The 19,523-nt window shown below is 36.3% G+C and overlaps 1 protein-coding gene across 6 annotated transcripts in view; it reads right to left on the reverse strand.

The window, feature by feature from the left end:
- ATF7IP (activating transcription factor 7 interacting protein) overlaps window positions 1–19,523 on the reverse strand; it is a 124,164-nt gene that overhangs the window by 12,888 nt on the left and 91,753 nt on the right. For all 6 annotated transcript variants that reach the window (XM_047743092.1, XM_047743091.1, XM_047743089.1 and 3 more), the window contains exons 8-12: window positions 19,066–19,154; window positions 15,702–16,337; window positions 3,184–3,248; window positions 1,457–1,535; window positions 544–699 (exon numbers count right to left, since the gene is read on the reverse strand). In XM_047743092.1, the coding sequence (XP_047599048.1) occupies window positions 544–699; window positions 1,457–1,535; window positions 3,184–3,248; window positions 15,702–16,337; window positions 19,066–19,154 (1,025 nt within the window). The remainder of the gene's footprint in view (window positions 1–543; window positions 700–1,456; window positions 1,536–3,183; window positions 3,249–15,701; window positions 16,338–19,065; window positions 19,155–19,523) is intronic.

A 19,523-nucleotide genomic window follows, 5' to 3' on the forward strand; every position in this document is an offset into this window, starting at 1 on the left:
GTGATCTCTCTCTTTCAAATGAATAAATAAAACCTTAAAAAAAAAAGACAAAAGGTCTTGATTGGCTTTCCAACAGAAGATCTAGGCTACATCTTGAAAATAAAGGAATTATAACTTCTTGAGAAGCAGTGTGTAAAATATTAGTACATATCTCCAAAGGTAGTGTCAGGTCAGTTAAAACTAGTTCACATTAAGGATCATTTAAAATTTCTTTCTTCATCAGTCAACTATTACTTTGTGGTCATAATCAGAATGAACCATTACAGCCGCCCCCCTAAAGAGAAACTATATTCATTTCTGCTGCTTATAGTGGCAGATGACACATATGTAATTTTTCTTCCTTATAACCACTCCGTATCAGTCAGTGCTGCTACTTAAGAAGGTCAGCAAATCTAAGTTACACTATGTTCAAGAAGATGCACTGTCCTCTAAAAAAAAGAGAATTATCCTTAATTTTCTACCTAATCTTTCTACTTACTTCCATAGTCGTATTTCACCATGAGCAAAACTAAAGGCTTCAAATCAATGATTCAGCAAGTTTACCTGTGGGAAGTAAATGTATGGTTGTCTGAGATGGTCCACTTGTTGGCACCCCAGATGGCTGAAGAGGTGGTGCTGGCTGGATGGGTTGCAATGGTCGAGACACAGGCTGAGAAGAGCCCATGGTTGACACAGGGGTATGGTTTAGCTTTTTAGGGTCTATTAATTAAAAATGAGACATTGTGATTATTATTGATAGGCAAAAACTAGAAATACAGGTTTTGCTTTCATTTGCCAATTTTACATTTGCTTGCCACTGAGTCACATTTACCACTAAGTGAACAATTTATTTCTATTTACCACATTTACATGTTTACCACGTTAAAACATTTACCACATTAAAACATCACATCACGACCTAAATAATTCACCATTGATTCTATCACATATTCTAAGTCACATTTATAGAAATAGAGTTTTACATTGTTTTTCATGAGAGAATGCTATTACTGAACTCAATACAATATCATGTCAATCAGAATAATTTCATTTCCTATATTCACATGCATCTATGTATCCATTATCTAGAGCAAGGACATTCTCCTAAGCATATATATATTGATGAATTTTTTTTTAATCAGTGATCTTTATCACTGTTTAGGTTCTTTTGTTAGATAATATAGAGTATTACTTATTTACATTATCCAGTTATTAAAATAAGATACACATAGAGTGTCTAATCTCAAAGAAGGTATAGGACAGCCTATGGAATAAATGCTTGCATCTCAGAAAAAGCCCTCAAAAATAGGTAACCAGTATATGGGATAATATAAAAAAAACTTTTATTCTAAAATAGATACAAATACATCAAGCATAATGCTACAGAGATCTGTCTTCAATGGTTACTATACTGGATTAAAAGGAAAAAATGTTATCAAAACATTCCTTGGTACTGGTACAATTACTTATTAAGTACCTTGTGAAGCTCCACTCTCTTCATCATCCATTGTGAGATCAATGACACCACCTGAATCACTGCCTGTGGCTTTTCCACTCTGAAAAACAAAACTTATGCATTTTGCAAAGGAAACTCTGGCAGATGTAAGGGAAAAATTTAATAATACTAAGGGGCAACAAGGATAATGAATAGCCTGGTTCAATCTGGAACACTAAATGGCTTTCCTTGAAAAAAAGAGTCTATCAGACAAATGACCCCAAATACTCATGAGCTATACATCTGTCATACAGAAAAGAATTTTGAACAATTTTCACAAGAAATTTTAGAAGTTTTTTTTTATTTGCTCATTGCATAGAGCTAAGTACTTTCACTGTTAAGTGATTAAACATAAACACCACTTTCCAGCATTTAAAATATTGATCAATGCTATACCAAATTATCAGTATTAATTCACCAAAGCACCAAAGGCAACTTCAAAGCTAGAATTGGGTTATATAAAATAATCTTCTCCCCTAACAAAAGGTATGCTATAATAAGATATGGTGTATGCTACACTATTAACTGACATCCAACCTAATCAACCCATTGTCCCAAATCATTAGAAATGTAATTTAAAATTCTACATAATAGCAACAAAAAAGGAAGTAGTACAATACAGACCAAAAGAGCCAGTATCTTTAAATCAAAAAGACTGAGGGCATCTTTTAGTTCTAGCTCATATTAGCAATGTGAATTTATGTTAAAAGATAACATCCTAAATTTCCACACACTGGATATGGGGTCTGTTATAAGGATGAATCCAAATATGCATACAAAGAGCTTAACACCAGGTATAACATATAATGTGTAATGTTAATCATAATTACTTTATAACATATTATACTGAAATCAGCTCCAAAAGATTAAGGTTTTCAACTACAAAATTCAAATTTTACGTAATTCAAGAAAATAATTCCTTGATATTAAAGAATTCAGGTCTAATCCAAAGATAATGATGTAATTCTAAATCTTACAATTATGAATGTTTCTATGATAATGACTTCATAGGAAATGATTTAACACACACAAAAACCTATAATCCAAAAATTAAAGTTCTTAACAAATTCTTTTTTTTTTTAAAGATTTTATTTATTTATTTGACAGACAGAGATCACAAGTAGGCAAAGAGGCAGGCAGAGAGAGGGGAGAGGGGAAGCAAGCTCCCTGCTGAGCAGAGAGCCCGATGAGGGGCTCCATCCCAGGACCTGAGATCATGACCTGAGCCAAAGGCAGAGGCTTAACCCACTGGGCCACCCAGGAGCCCTCTTAACAAATTCTTAAAGAATGTAAAAGAATCCACTTGCTGCAACGTATTTATAAGGTCCAATTTTCAAAATATACTAAAATTTAAATTTATCAAAAATTATTAGACAAACATGCAAAGCTCAGTAAAGCAGAATCCAACTAATGACAAAAGACAGTCAAAAGAAAATGACTCCCAAGTGGAACCAGATGTTGAATTCAGCAAAGTCTTCAAAACAGCTTTTAAGAATACATTTAAAGAAATAAAGGAAAATATAATAATAACAAATGTATAAGAAATCTCAAAAGTAGAAACTGAAAAACAAAAATTGAAATTCTAGGTCTGAGAAGTATGATTACTAAAGTAGAATAATTTTCATTGTATTAAAGAATATTGATGGAAATCCATTATCCTGTGGACTGTAATTACAATTTTACTTTAAAATAGAAGGAAGAAATCTTACCTGTGATGTGCTATCAGCTACTTTCTTATTAACAGAAGTATCTATTGTTTTGTTTGTCTGGTTTTCTGAGGAATCAAAAAAATAAAAGTCATTTTTAAAAGCACCTACACAAGGTGAAAGGTTTGAATGTCTTATATACAACAATTAATGTAATTTTCTCCAATTATTTTTTTCTGTTAACATGTCACATATGTAAATGAACTCTCTCATAGACCATTTCTACAGTAACTTTCAGAAGGACAAATTCACAATACAGAGAAAAAACTTCCATGTACCCATTGCCCAAAATATTTAACTCTATCTTAAGGAATATCTTCAAAGAAATAATTTAGGATGTGCATAACTTCAATGTCCCAACATATTTAAATGGCTAAAATGTAATTGCTCCATACCATATGCCTTTGGAGAAAAAGATGTAATGACATGGCAAAAATGTAATAAAATCATCAACAAACTACAAAGAGATTCTGAGAAAATATATATGCATAATCTCAGTAGTTCAGATGATTTTAAATGCATTTTTCAATTACTTTGCACTGAGTTTGTGATACATATGCATATACACACATGAAAGCTACATTGAGAATGGCAAAGAAAATAAATCAAGTGTGTTTTTCTGCCTCAACTTCTAAAAAGAAGGTATTAAATTTTATCAAATGTGTTTAGCATCTACTGAGATGATTATGTAACTTTTCCTCTTTGGTAATGTGGTGAATTTCCGATGCTGAAACATCCTATCCTTGCTTTCTGTAGATAATAGTGCTCTTGGTCAAAATATGGCATTTCTTTCATTCCAAATCTCCAGAACACATATAGAGTAAATCATTTAAAAAAAAAAAAAAAAAAAAAAAAAAAAAAAACAGAGGCTTTAACCCATTGAGCCACCCAGGCGCCCCCTAACTCTACCTTTTATCTCCCCCAAACCCTTTTCCTTGCTGTAGCCAGTGTTCATGGATGTCACTCTCCCCTGCAAAAATGCTTTCATCCCACTGCCCACCATCTTTCCATTTATTATCACATACCTTTTCTAGATCTCCCACATCCTCTCACAGAAACCTCATTATCTTAACATTAACCACATTTACAATTAATTACTTATTTAATGGCAAAGTCCCCTATTTGATTGCAAGCTTGGTGAGAATGTGGACTATATGTACATTTCTGTGTGTCTGCAAGATTTTAGACCAATTATGGGTATTTAATATTTCATGAATGAATGAAATTTCCCAAATTTTTATTTGAATTCTAGTTTGTTAACATACAGTGAAATACTGGTTTGAGGAACAAAATTTAGTGATTCATCACTTATAGGTAACACCCAGTTCTTTTTTTTTTTCTTTTTTAAGATTTTATTTATTTATTTGTCAGAGACAGAGGGAGAGAGAGTGACCGAGCACAGGCAGACAGAGAGGCAGGCAGAGGCAGAGGGAGAAGCAGGCTCCCCGCCGAGCAAGGAGCCCGATGTGGGACTCGATCCCAGGACGCTGGGATCATGACCTGAGCCGAAGGCAGCCGCTTAACCAACTGAGCCACCCAGGTGTCCCTAACACCCAGTTCTTATCCTAACAACTGACCTTCCCTAATACCCATCACCCATTTAACCCCTACCCAAAACCGTCCATCAATCTTAGTTTTTTCTCTAAATTTAAGAGTCTCTTATGGTTTATTTCCCTTGCTCTTTTATTCCCCCTTTCCCATACGTTCATCTGTTTCGTTTCCTAAATTCCACATGAGTGAAATCATATGGTATCTGTCTTTCTCTGTCTTGTTTCACTTAGCATAATACACTCTAGCACCCTTCACATCATTGCAAGTGGCAAGATTTCATCTTTTTGATAGGTGAGTAATATTCCATTGTGTGTGTGTGAGTCTGTGTGTGTATGTGTGTACCACCTCTTCTTAATCCATTCATCACTTGGATATTTGGGCTTTTTCCATAATTTGGCTATTGCTGATAATGCTACATAAACACTGGGGTGCATATACCCCTTTCAATCTGTTTTTGTTTTTTTTGTTTGTTTGTTTTCTTAAATCATTTGGGTGAATATCTAGCAGTGCAATTGCTGGATTGCAGGGTGGTTCTATTTTTACCTTTTTGAGGAACCTCCATACTGTTTTCCAGAGTGGCTGCACTAGTTTGCATTCCCACCAACAGTGCAAAAGAATTCCCCTTCTTCTGCATCTTCACCAGCATCTGTTTTTTCCTGAGTTGTTAATTTTAGCCATTCTGACTGGTATGAGGTGGTGTATCACTGTGGTTTTGATTTGTATCTCCCTGATGATGGATAATGCTAAGCACCTTTACGTATGCCTATTGACCATCTGCATATGTTTTTAAGGAAAATATCTATTCATGTCTTCTGCCCATTTCTTAATTGGATTATTTGGTTTTTGGGCATTGGGTTTGTAAGTTACTTATAGATTTTGGATAATAACACTTTATCAGATATGTCATGTGTCAATGTCATATATCAGTATCTTTTCCCATTCCATAGGCTGCCTTTTAGTTTTGTTGATTGTTTCCTTTGCTGAGCAGAAGCTTTTTATCTTGATGAAGTCCCAATAGTTCATTTCTGCTTGTTTCCTTCGCCACCAGCAACATGTCTAATAAGAAGTTGCTATGCCTGGTTTTTCTGGGTCTAAGACACAAAAAGATGGAAGACCATTCCATGCTCTTGGATCAGAAGAATAAACATTGTTAAAATGTCTGTACTGCCTAGAGCAATCTATACTTTTAATGCCATTCCAATCAAAATTCCACTGGTATTCTTCAAAGAGCTGGAGCAAATAATCCAAAAATTTGTATGGAACCAGAAAAGACCCCGAATCGCTAAGGAAATGTTGAAAAACAAAAAAAAAAACTGGGGGCATCACGTTACCTGATTTCAAGCTTTACTACAAAGCTGTGATCACCAAGACAGCATGGTACTGGCATAAAAACAGACACATAGACCAGTGGAACAGAGTAGAGAGCCCAGATATGGACCCTCAACTCTATGGTCAGTTAATCTTGGACAAAACAGGAAAAAATATACAGTGGAAAAAGACAGTCTCTTCAATAAATGGTGCTGGGAAAACTGGACAGCTATATGTAGAAGAATGAAACTCGACCATTCTCTTACACCATACACAAAGATAAACTCAAAATGGATAAAAGACCTCAACGTGAGACAAAAATCCATCAGAATCCTAGAGGAGAACATAGGCAGTAATCTCTTCGATATCAGCCACAGCAACTTCTTTCAAGATATGTCTCCAAAGGCAAAGGAAACAAAAGCCAAAATAAACTTTTGGGACTTCATCAAAATCAAAAGCTTCTGCACAGCAAAGGAAACAGTCAAGAAAACAAAGAGGCAACCCACGGAATGGGAGAAGATATTTGCAAATGACAGTACAGACAAAAGATTGATATCCAGTATCTATAAAGAACTCCTCAAACTCAACACACACAAAACAGATAATCATATCAAAAAATGGGCAGAAGATATGAACAGACAATTCTCCAATGAAGACATACAAATGGCTATCAGACACATGAAAAAATGTTCATCATCACTAGCCATCAGGGAGATTCAAATTAAAACCACATTGAGATACCACCTTACACCACTCAGAATGGCCAAAATTAGCAACATAGGAAACAACATGTGTTGGAGGGGATGTGGAGAAAGGGGAACCCTCTTACACTGTTGGTGGGAATGCAAGTTGGTGCAGCCTCTTTGGAGAACAGTGTGGAGATTCCTCAAGAAATTAAAAATAGAACTTCCCTATGACCCTGCAATTGCACTACTGGGTATTTACCCCAAGATACAGATGTAGTGAAAAGAAGGGCCATCTGTACCCCAATGTTTATAGAAGCAATGGCCACGGTCGCCAAACTGTGGAAAGAACCAAGATGCCCTTCAACGGAAGAATGGATAAGGAATATGTGGTCCATATACACTATGGAGTATTATTCCTCCATCAGAAAGGATGAATACCCAAGTTTTGTAGCAACATGAACGGGACTCGAAGAGATTATGCTGAGTGAAATAAGTCAAGCAGAGAGAGTCAATTATCATAGGGTTTCACTTATTTGTGGAGCATAACAAATAGCATGGAGGACATGGGGAGTTAGGAGAAGGCATTTGGGGGAAATTGGAAGGGGAGGTGAACAATGAGAGACTATGGATTCTGAAAAACAATCTGAAGGGTTTGAAGAGGTGGGGGGGTGGGAGGTTGGGGGAACCAGGTGGTGAGTATTAGAGAGGGCACGGACCGCATGGAGCATTGGGTGTGGTACAAAAACAATGAATACTGTTATGCTGAAAATAAATTTTTAAAAATGATTAAAAAAAAAAAAAAAAAGAAGTTGCTATGCCCCAGGTTAAAATCGGTTTCTGCCTGTGCTCTCCTGTAGGATTTTGAAGGTTTCCTGTCTCACACTGTGGTCTTTCATCCATTTTGAATTTATTTTTCTGTATGGTGAAAGTGGTCCAGTTTCATTCTTCTGCATGTGGCTGGCTGTCCAATTTTCCTGGCACCATTTATTGAAGAGACTATCTTTTTTCCTTTGGATATGTTCTTGCCTTGTTGAAGATTAGTTGGCCATACAGTTGTGGGTCCATTTTGGGATTCTCTATTCTGTTCCACTCATCTAAGTGTCTATTTTTGTGCCAGTACCATACTGTCTTGATGATTACAGCTTTGTAATATAGCTTGACAACCGGAATTGTGATGGCTGCAGCTTTGGTTTTCTTTTTCAGGATGACTTTTGGCTATTAAATGTCTTTTGTAGTTCCACACGAATTTTAGGATTGTTTCTTCTAGCTTTGTGAAAATGCTAGTGGTAATTTGGTAGGGAATGCATTCATTATATGTGTAGATTGCTTTGGGCAGAATAGACATTTTCACAATATTTATTCTTCCTATCCATGGGCATGGAATGATTTCCCATTTTGTTATGTCCTCTTCAATTTCTCTATCATAAGTGTTCTACAGTTTTCAGAGTACAGATCTTTTTCCTCTTTGGTTAGATTTCTTCCTAGGTATCTTATGGGTTTTAGTACAACTGTAAATGGGATCAATTCCTTGATTTCCTGCTGCTTCATTATCAGTGTATAGAAGTGCAACAGATTTCTGTACCTTGATTTTATATCCTGCAACTTTGCTAAACTCACATCTTTGGTGGAATCTTTGGGTTTTCTACATAGTGTAATATGTCAGCTGCAAATAGTGAAAGTTTGACTTCTTACTTGCTGATTTGGATGCCTTTTCTTCTTCTTGTCTGATCGCTGAGGTTAAGACTTCCAGTACCACGCTAAATAGTAATGGTTAGGGCAGTCATCCATGTTTTGTTCCTTACCACAGAAGAAAAGCTCTCAGTTTTTCCCCACTGAGGATGATAATAGCCGTGGGTCTTTCATATATGGCCTTTACAACACTGACATATGTTCCATCTATACCTACTTTTTTGAGGGTTTTTATCAAGAATGGATGCTCCATTTTGCAAATACTTTTTCTGCATCTATTGAGGGGATCATATGGTTCTTATCCTTTCTTTTATTAACATGGTAGATTATGTTGATTGATTTGCAAATAATGAACCAATCCTGAAGCCCATGAATGTCACTTTATCATTGTGAAGAATTCTTCTATAATGTCTGTTGGATTTGATGTGTTGTCTTGTTGAGAATTTTTGCATCCATGTTCATCCATGATATTGGTCTGTAATTCCTCTTTTTAGGGGGGTCTTTGGTTTTGGAATCAAGGTAATGCTGGCCTTGCAAAATGAGTTTAGAAGCTTTCCTTCCATTTGGTACATTTTGGAACAATTTGAGAAGAAAAGGTATTAACTCTTCCTTAAATGTCTGGTAGAATTCCCCGGGAAAGCCATCTGGCCCTGGAATTTTGTTCATTGGAACATTTTTGATTACTGATTCAATTTCTTTGCTGGTTATTGGGTCTGTTCTAATTTTCTATTTCTTCCTGTTTCAGTTTTGGTAGTTTTTATGTTTCTAGGAATGTTTCTAGGAATTTCAGATTGCCCAGATTGTTGGCATATAATTTTTTACAATATTCTCTTATAATTGTATTTCTGTAGTGTTGGCTGTGATTGCTCCTCTCTCACCTGCGATTTTATTTGGGTCCTTTCTCTTTTCCTTGTGGTAAGTCTGACTAGGGGTTTATCAATTTTATTAATTCTTTCAAAGAACCAGCTCTTAGCTCCTCTGATCTGTTCTACTGGGTTTTTTTGTTTATTTCTATAGCATTTATTTCTACTTTTATCATTATTATTTCCTTTCTTCTGCTGGCTTTAGGCTTTATTTGCTGGCTTTTTTTTTTTTTTTTCTAGCTCCTTTAGATGTAAAGTTAGTTTGTGTATTTGAGCCTTTCCTTGTTTCTTGAGGTAGGCCTGTACTGCAATATACTTCCCTCTTAGGACTGCCTCTGCTGCATTCTAAAGGTTTTGGACTGGAGTATTTTCACTTGTATTTGCATCCATGTATTTTTTTAAACTCTTCTTTCATTTCCTGGTTAACCCATTCATCATTCTTAAAAATGCTCTTTAACCTCCATTTATTTGTGGCCTTTCCAAAATGTTTCTTGTGGTTGAATTCAAATTTCATAATGTTGTGATCTGAAAATATTCATGGTATGATTTCAATCTTTTTGTACTTGTTAAGGGCTGATTTGTGACTCAGTAGATTATCTATTCTGGAGAATGTCCCATGTGCACTCAAAAAGAATGTGTATTCTGGACACCTGGGTGGCTCAGTCTGTTAAGCATATGCCTTCAGCTCAGGTCATGATCCCAGGGTGCTGGGATCAAGTCCTGAGTTGGGCTCCCAGCTCAATAGGGAGTCTGCTTCTCCCCCTGCTTGTGTGCGTGCACTCTCTCAAAAAATAAATAAAATCTTTTTTAAAAAATGTGTATTCTGCTGCTTTAGGATGAAATGTTCTGAATATATCTGTTGAGTCCATCTGGTCCAGTGTGTCATTCAAAGCCATTGTTTCCTTGTTGATTTTCTGCTTAAAAGATCTGTCCACTGCTATAAATGGGGTATTAAAGTCCCCTACTACTACTACTGCATTTTTTTTTAAAGATTTTATTTATTTATTTGACAGAGAGAAATCACAAGTAAGCAGAGAGGCAGGCAGAGAGAGAGGAGGAAGCAGGCTCCCTGCTGAGCAGAAAGCCCGATGCGGGGCTCGAACCCAGGACCTGGGATCATGACCTGAGCCGAAGGCAGCAGCTCAACCCACTGAGTCACCCAGACGCCCCCTACTACTGCATTATTATCAATGAGTTTCTTCATGTTCATTATTAACTGATTTACATATTTGGGTGTTCCCAAGTTGGGGGCACTGTTAGCTCTTCTTGGTGGGCAGATCCCTAAATTATGATTTAGTGCCCTTCTTCATTGCTTGTTACTGTCTTTGGTTTCAAATCTAGTTTGATGTAAGTATAGCTACTCCAATTTTCTTTTGACATCCATTAGCATGACAGATAGTTCTCCATCCTCTCACTTTCAATCTGGAGATGATTTTAGGTCTAAAATGAGTCTCTTATAGGTAGCATATAGATGTGTCTTGCAGCATATAGATATGTCTTTTTTTTTTTAATCCATTCTGATCCCCCATGTCTTTTTTTTTTTTTTAAGATTTTATTTATTTATTTGACAGACAGAGATCACAAGTAGGCAGAGAGGCAGGCAGAGAGAGAGAGGAGGAAGCAGGCTTCCCGCCGAGCAGAGAGCCCGATGCGGGGCTCGATCCCAGGACCCTGGGATCATGACCTGAGCCGAAGGCAGAGGCTTTAACCCACTGAGCCACCCAGGCACCACCCCCCATGTCTTTTGATTGGAGCATTTAGTCTGTTAACACCCAGAGTGACTACTGATAGATATGAATTTAATGCCACTGCGTTACCTCTAAAGTGGGAGTTTCTGGGCCTTTCTAGTGCTTTTGCTTTTGGTCTTTTCTGTTCGCCCCACTCAAAGTCCTCTTTAATATTTCTCACAGTGCTTGTTTAGTGGTCACAAACGCATTTAGTTTTTGTTTGTCAGGAAATTCTTTATTGCTCCTTCCATTCTGAATGACACCTTGCTGGATAAAGTAGTCTTGGCTGCATATTCTTCCCATTCAGCATGTTGAACATATCATGCCACTCTCTTCTGGCCTGTCAAATTTCTGTGGACAGATCTGCTGTGAATCTGATCTGTCGTCCCTTGTAGGTTAAGGACTTTTTTCCCTTACTGCTTTCAGGATTCTTTCCTTGTCTGTGTATTTTGTGAATTTGACTATAATATGCCTTGGTGACAGTCAGCTTTTGTTGAATTTAATGGGAGTTCTCTATGTTACTTGGATTTTGATGTATGTTTCCTTCCTCAGATTCGAGAAGTTTTCAGCTATAATTTGTTCAGGTAAGCCTTCTGCCCCCTTTTCTCTTTTCTCCTGGGATGCCTATGATACAAATACTACTATGCTTTAAGGAGCTGATGAGTTTGCTAAGTCTACATTTGTGATTTAGTATCTTTCTTTCCTTCTTCTTTTCATGTCACTGTATTTTGTGTGTGTGTGTGTGTGTGTGTGTGTGTGTGTGTGTGAGATTGTTGGGAAAGCCTTTTATAGTCCTGATCCTGAGAGGAATGGCTTTATTAAGAGAAGGTTTAAAAAAAAAAAAAAGGCAGCTAGATCTTATTTTCCCTAGAGCTGAGGCTTCAAAGCACTCTATGATCAGCAGACTTGGTGCTGTGCGGGGTTTGTGCTGGTATTCTGGGGGAGGGGCCTGCTGCACTGATTCTTTAGGTGAACTTGTCCTAGTAAAGATGCACCTCCAGGGTGCATGGGAGCTGGGTTTGGTGTAAGCAGGCCTCCACTGGGTGGTGTTTTGCTCATTTTAGTATGTCAGTGCTGAAGTGGGGGAGGAATGCCATCAGCCCTCTCTCTTGTACCTGAAACCAGGGCAGGGGAGTGAGTTCACCCCTGCCACTCTTCAGGAAGCCCTCACAGAAGAGCAAACAGTCACCCTTCTTGTGTCCCCAGTTTCCATCAGATTTTTGCCTTCACTCTATCCTGTGTCCAAGCTGTCTGCCTGCCAGGGGGCACAGGACACTTGTGTTATATCTCAGGAATGTGGCTGGGTTTCAAAAGTCCAAGTTTTAGGGACCCACACTGATCCTCTGGGGGAGGGTCTTGCCATTCTTTTTGCTGTTTGCTGTTTTGTCCCACAAAAGCAGTCGCAGAAACAGGCAGCAGTTCAGAGTTTATGGCAAAGTGCAACAAAAAGCCAGCACCAAGGTTTATGGCCCTCAGCCAGTGTCTTTATTCCTATGCTAGGAAACAAGGCAGAAACACTGGCACCACCAGTGCTTTTGTCCCCGGACAGGTGGTGCTCCCATTCCCAAATGTACTCCAAGAGGGGGAAGTGTTTTTCCCTGTGTGACCCAGAGGATCCTCAGACCACGATGCCTACTCCCAGGTCTCTGTTCTCCTTCCCCACTGGAGCACGACTAAGTCTACCATGCATGAATGTGGCAATAGCAAGGCCTTCTAGAACTTCATTCAGACTTTGTGATCCACTGCTTATAATAACTTGCAATAACTCAGTTCCTCTCCTTTTCCCAGTCAGTAGTTTTGGGGAAGTTTTTCTAGTGCAATCCCCTGTACACTGCTTCTCTCTCTCTCCCCGTCTGTCTCTCCTCTCTTCTCTCTCCATAATCAGGGCTTCCTCTCCTCCTACAGTTCTTTTCTCTCCCAAATCAACTCTCTGCAGCTTCTAAGTAACACGATGCAGCTGTTTCTCTACCCTAGTTGTGCAGCTTGCTCTCTCGGTCCTCAAACTGGTTTCTTGGGTGTTTAAATTAATGATTTGAGGGGCGCCTGGGTGGCTCAGTGAGTTAAAGCCTCTGCCTTCGGCTCGGGTCATGGTCCCGGGGTCCTGGGATCGAGCCCTGCATCGGGCTCTCTGTGCAGCAGGGAGCCTGCTTCCTCCTCTCTCTCTGCCTGGCTCTCTGCCTACTTGTGATCTCTGTCTGTCAAATAAATAAATAAAATCTTTAAAAAAATAAATTTAAAATATTAATTAATTAATTAATGATTTGATATTTACTTAGCTTGATACTACAAGTGTACTTGAAAGATGAGGCAAGCTTAGGGTCCCCCTAATCCTCCAGGATCTTAACTCCTCCACATGAATGAATGATTAACTATAATTTAAGCCCTATACCTCCTCGCAGCCTCTAGGAGAATTTTTACTTTACTATAAACAGAAAATACTGACTTACTCTATGAGGACACATGAACTATATAATAAAATATAATAAACTATATGCATTCTAGTTAGATAGCCTATGTTCTCATTAAATCAACAATACCTACATAACTATATGACTTAAAATGTTTTAATTATACAACTAATTGATTTATCATATTACAAATGTATTAAAGGTTGGTTCAACCTTCATATTCAGCCAAAATGTGCCATATGGCTTCAGCTTAGGTTTTGGGAAGCCTAAACAGCTAAATGGTTATTGTAACATCATTTATGGCACCTCTAAAATGATGCATGATTAAAGAATACATCATTTCAGATCTCATTCTGATTAACACAACAAAAAATAAACAAAAAAGCTTATCATTCATATTTATGGTTAATATCCAATCGTTTACTTTCAAACATAAGTAAGCACTCTAAATAGAACTTGAAATGATGATCTCCTTAATTTATACAATAAAATACATAAAAATGTGTTAAATAAATACATGTTAAAATATAAAAGTTTAAATATAAATGTATGTTATTGCAAAAGTAGAATTATGTACAGATTAAAAATGGTTGTGAAAACTTTTAGTTTTACATACAAAAACAAGAACAGTCAAGTAATTAAATAAATACAAAACAGACTAACACTATGCCTAACAGAGTGCATTACCTAGCTAATTTTGGGAAAAAAATATACCCTTTGTGTCAAAAATGGCCATAAAATTTTAAGAAAACAGAATAATTAAATTATAACTCTGATACCTGTAGAAGTGTTTAGGGTATGAGCATTCAAAAACCTAAGCAAAATCTTTTAAGTTATTTATTTCTTTTCAAGCCATGGCTTATCAGGAAAAGTTCTTTGTTGAAGAATGTATCTTGTGACCATGAATTAAAAACAGTGTCAACTTAGGCTCAATACTTCATAAAGAGGAAAAACTCCAAAATCACACAAAACAATGTCTATGAGAAATCACCTTCTACCTGACATATTAAAATATACTAAGGATTAGAAATAAATTAGAGATAAATGAAGCAACCCCCCCCCCCACCGAAATCTTGCTCATTCACTAAAAAGCAAGCATCTTCCAGTGCTGTAAACATGAATAACAGAGTCTAAGAGTAATGTGGTAGCAGACAGGGCTAACAAATATTGTTACTGTACTATGAGAGCATTTACATTTTAAATACTATTATCAATAATTGTACTGATTAAAATTTCAGATTTCCTCCTGTATCCAAGATGTAAATTTGTATGAGGTTGATATTTAAGCTCCTGTCCAATATAATTTTGATCATCTACTCATTTACTCTCGACAACCTTATAAAATACTACAATCACTATTTCACATGAGAAAATATACTCAGAGGGCAAGTACTAATGGCTGCATGACAAATTTAAAAAAAAAAAAAGGCCTTATATCTTACTTATGAAATTTTGCACTTTAGAATGTTTTATATTTCATGGTTACTTATTATATCAATAAGAGAAACCAGCAGCAATTTCACTATTACACATGATACTTACCCATTTTTGCCTATTTTTACAATAGTGGGAATAAATGTGAAGCCAGAAATGAAATGAAGAATAAGAAAGTTTAAGAATGCATACAAAATGTATGCTTCTTAAGAACAAGGAAGACATAGAATTTTACAGATTTCAAATACAGGTACAATCAATTTCTCCTTTTTGCAATATTGGAGAGCATACAGACATATACAAAGATAATCATATGTCATGGGGAAATACATAAGAAAGAAAACAAGAAGCCAACATTTATAGTAAATTAGAGAGGGAAGAACCTATTTTTAAACTGTTCCAATTTGAAAAATGTGAGTGATGAATGCACAAAGAACTCTAACAAATGGTAGGGAAGATATGTGGTTTGTCATTTCCTCTTATAAGCATATATTATATGGAATGATATACTTCAAAATAAATGTGATCTACTTCTGCCAAATGTATTATATAAGTAATTCAAAATGCTTGCCCCAAAGCCTCAATGAAAAATTTCACCCAGATTAGGAAAAATTACTAAAAGCTAAATTAAAATTCTAACTTTTCATTCAAAATAAATTCCCTCTCAAATACCATCTTAACAACATTATTTCTTAGGTTACTAAAAACTTACTAAAAATAACATCTAGGATATTCTCTCTACTCTTGTCTTCAAATAAAGATAGCCACTTCCACAAACATACACAAATGTTCGATTATCTAAACAGGCCATTAACATGCCTATTTTTCTATTTTTAAGCCTACACGGTCACTTACCAATTCTTGGGGTAGCAGTGCTCTGTTCTGCAGGCGATGAAGTACTAAAAGCAGAGATTGGAATTTTCATCTGTATAGGACCTCGGTTATTTGATGGACTATAGAGTCCTGATGGACCTACTGTAGGTAAGGAAGTCCTTGTGGCTTGTACAATAGAGTGTGCTGTTGGAACAGCCTGTACAGCAAGTGTTGTTCCTAATGGTGCAGCACTGGCAGGAGAGTTCCTTTGAATACTAGGACTGGCCACAGAAGGAACATTGTTTGGTTTAGTGGGGTTTGGCAAGGCTGGCAAGGATACTGGATTTTTGGTAAGACCACTCACTGTAGGTGGGCTTTGTACAGAAATGAACTCAACGTTGCCAGATGGTTGGTTGGTCACTAAAGTCCCTGGATGGCTCTGTAGGAGTTGAGGCTGGGAGGACACCGCAACAGGTACATGCAAAATCACTGGCAAAGGTTGTAAAGAGATTGTAGGTTGGGGATTTCCACTAGGCACCTGAGTAGTAGCAACTACTGTAGCAGTGTTGGGTGCAGGAAGAACTGACGTTGCTGTCAGAGAACCAGAAGTCACTGGAGTCTGCAATTTAGGTTGACTACTGACAACTGTTGGAGGAGTGACAAGACTGGCTGAAGATACTATAAAAAGAAAAAACATGTCTCAGTTTAAATGGCTGTTTTCATTTATCAGCTAGCATAATGCAACACATTAAAATTTAATGAATTACAGTATAATTCTTTTATAAAAATATAATAAAGTTTTTTATAATAAATTTTCTTTCAGATTTAAGTTTTGTAAATTCTTAGATTAAATTTATAGAAGCATTTTTGCATCTGTATTTGGCACACGGCTTATGATTAATATGGAAGACTGGTTAGTATCAAGACAGTATCTGAAAATTATTATCATCACCTCAGAGTAACTGGAAAAATGACTGAAAAACAGTAAAAATTTGGTAAAGTGGTACAGATATTATTGTACATTTCTGTACTATATTTTACATTAAAAATATAAATGCCTTAGGACATTGACAAGATATAAACTCAGACAATCTAGTAAAAGTCATCACAATTAATGAATAAAATAAGCTTGGTCATGGTATTTTATCACCTGGACCATGTGTGAAACCTCTATCTGTGGATCAAGTTTTACGGAATTACCTGGCAAGAGCTAATATGGGGAGGCTGCCTCTACTGACACTCTAGTGACATTGTATGATTTGGGAAATAAAAGAGTAAAGATGGGAGATGAATTAAGAAATAAGGGAACTGATACCAAAGACTAGAAAAAAATCAAAATGCGGGTCACTGGAATCTTAAATAATTTTGGTTTAACTATTTGTTTATTCTCATTTGAATGGGTTTCAAACTGATGGACCAAGTGTCTTTCACACTGTCTGTAGTCTTTCTAAACTCAAAGGCATACTAGAGCAGCAATCTTAATCTTCACTGTTATCCAATGGAACACCTAGGATTATGGAGACCCTCTCAGGGAGCTAGCAATGTCAAAACTTTTTATAACAATAATAAGATTTCACCATGTAAGTATTTGCACTGACACAGCAAAAGCAATGGTGAGTAAAACTTGATGCCTCAGTACAAAACTCAAGGTAGTGAGTGGTACCAAATGATCACTGCATTCCTTACCAACACACATTTACAGTAAAAAACAAAGTGAGCTTCACTGAAGAATGGCTATAATTCAGTAGAAAAAGTATTAATTTTATTAAATCTCAACCCTTAAATACAGGTCTTCTGAATATTCTGTGTGAAGAAATAGGAAATACACAGCAAGCATTACCACTGCTTGCCAAAGCAGCATGGGTGGCTCAGGGATAAGTGCTTGTACTATTACTGTTAAAAGAGTTACAAAGCTGAGCTAAAAGCCTTTTACATGGAAGACCATTTTTACTTGAAAGATGATTTACAGATATACTGTGATTATTCACATATGAGTATCAGACTAATCTTTTCTTAAAAATAAACCATGGCAGTCAGTTCAAAGAAAATAACTGCAATGGTACAATTTGAGCTTATTGGCAATGATACAATTTGAGTTTGAAAACAAAAATTTGAACTTTGGAAAAACTTGTATCTGCCACTGAGAACATGACAACTTCCCAAATCTTCAAAGATTCTTCTGATAAATATCAACTATGAAATAAGTGTGATTTTTAAAAAGTTTATTAATGAAATGTGTCAATAATGGAAGTCTTAAATAACTCAGTGAATATTTTCCAAATGATTGATGAATGATAGCACCAAAAGATCCATCCAAGTATAGACAGACAAATGGATTTTTTTTTTAAAAAGAAGGCAGGGCAGACAGAGAAGGAAGAGAGAATCCCAAGCAGACTCCAAAAACTGGGCATGGAGCCCAACCAAAACCAAGAGTCAGACACTTAACCGACCACACTACCCAGGTCCCCCCAGACTTTCTGTCAAAAATCAGAAAAGTTTATTGGTATGGTTTCACATTCCACTTTTCAACTAACCTTTAATAAACTACTGCCTAACTACGCCAAAGAAGAATATCCAAAAATCTAAAAGGGCTAGTCCTTTTCCAACTATATATTTGTATGAGGCTGAATTTTCTTCACATATTTCAATCAAAACATCAAACTGCAACAGACTTAATGCAGAGATAGATATAAGAATCTTCAACTGCCTTCAACTGTCTTAATGTTTTAGGTTTAAAAGAGATGTGTAAACCTGTAAACAATAACTCTTCTGTTTTAAGCTTAAAAAAGGTGTTTTTCATTAAAACATGTTATTTGTGTTACAGGATATAGGTTTGTTATGATTCTTTTTTAAATTTTATGTATTTATTTGACAGAAAGAGAGATCACAAGTAGGCAGAGAGGCAAGCAGAGAGAGAGGGAGAAGCAGGCTCCCTGCTGAACAGAGAGCCTGATGTGGGGGTCGATCCCAGGACCCTGAGATCATAACCTGAGCCAAAGGCAGAGGCTTAACCCACTGAGCCACTCAGGCGCCCCGGTTTGTTATGATTTTTAAATAAATATTTAAAATTTTATGTTTTAATTTTCACTACAGTAAATATCAATTAGTATAAGCCACAAAAATGAAAGCTCTTTGGGATTCTTTACATTATTATTATAAGATTATACAGGGATATGGAAACCAGAAAATTTGAGAACCACTACAGACTTGAATTTCTAAATTTGCATACATATCTGTAATCCTAATTTTTAAATAAAATTTTGTACTTATTGAATTTTAGATAAATACCTCATTTATCTTAGAACTTATTTATCTTAGATCATTTTAATTTCAAAAATTTGTAATAAAAGAGAACCAAAACCTTCAGTTCCTAAGAAAATGTTATTTTGGTATTAAAAAATATTACCTGTATTCACAGGGGTTGGAAAGGTTGGTGGTGCACTCTCACTTACATTCCTTTTGGACTCCAGCATCTGTCTCACTGTGCCTGCATTTCTACAAAATATATATATATATATATATACAAATAGTCAGTGAAAATGCCATTCAGGAGAACATCATTTTATGAATAGAGAAAGCAATGGCCGATAGGGGAAAGCATGGCAAGACCTGGGTATTGTAGCAGTAAAGTGCAAATGAATGCATAGGTAAAGATGGCACATAGACTTCAGCATGCTGGGGTCTATGGAATTAAGGAAGAGTCTTTCTCTTATATTCTAATGTCCTCAACACTTTAACAAAAAGCCAAACGTACATCCTAGTATCTATAGACATTAATTTTTATCACCCTTGATCAAAATATTTCTCAATTACTTTGCAAGAATACTATTTAGCACAAGTGGTTAAAGAAATCTTCAAATAACC

The sequence above is a fragment of the Lutra lutra genome, chromosome 8 (assembly GCF_902655055.1).
Source record: "Lutra lutra chromosome 8, mLutLut1.2, whole genome shotgun sequence".
Taxonomy (NCBI): Eukaryota; Metazoa; Chordata; class Mammalia; order Carnivora; family Mustelidae; genus Lutra; species Lutra lutra.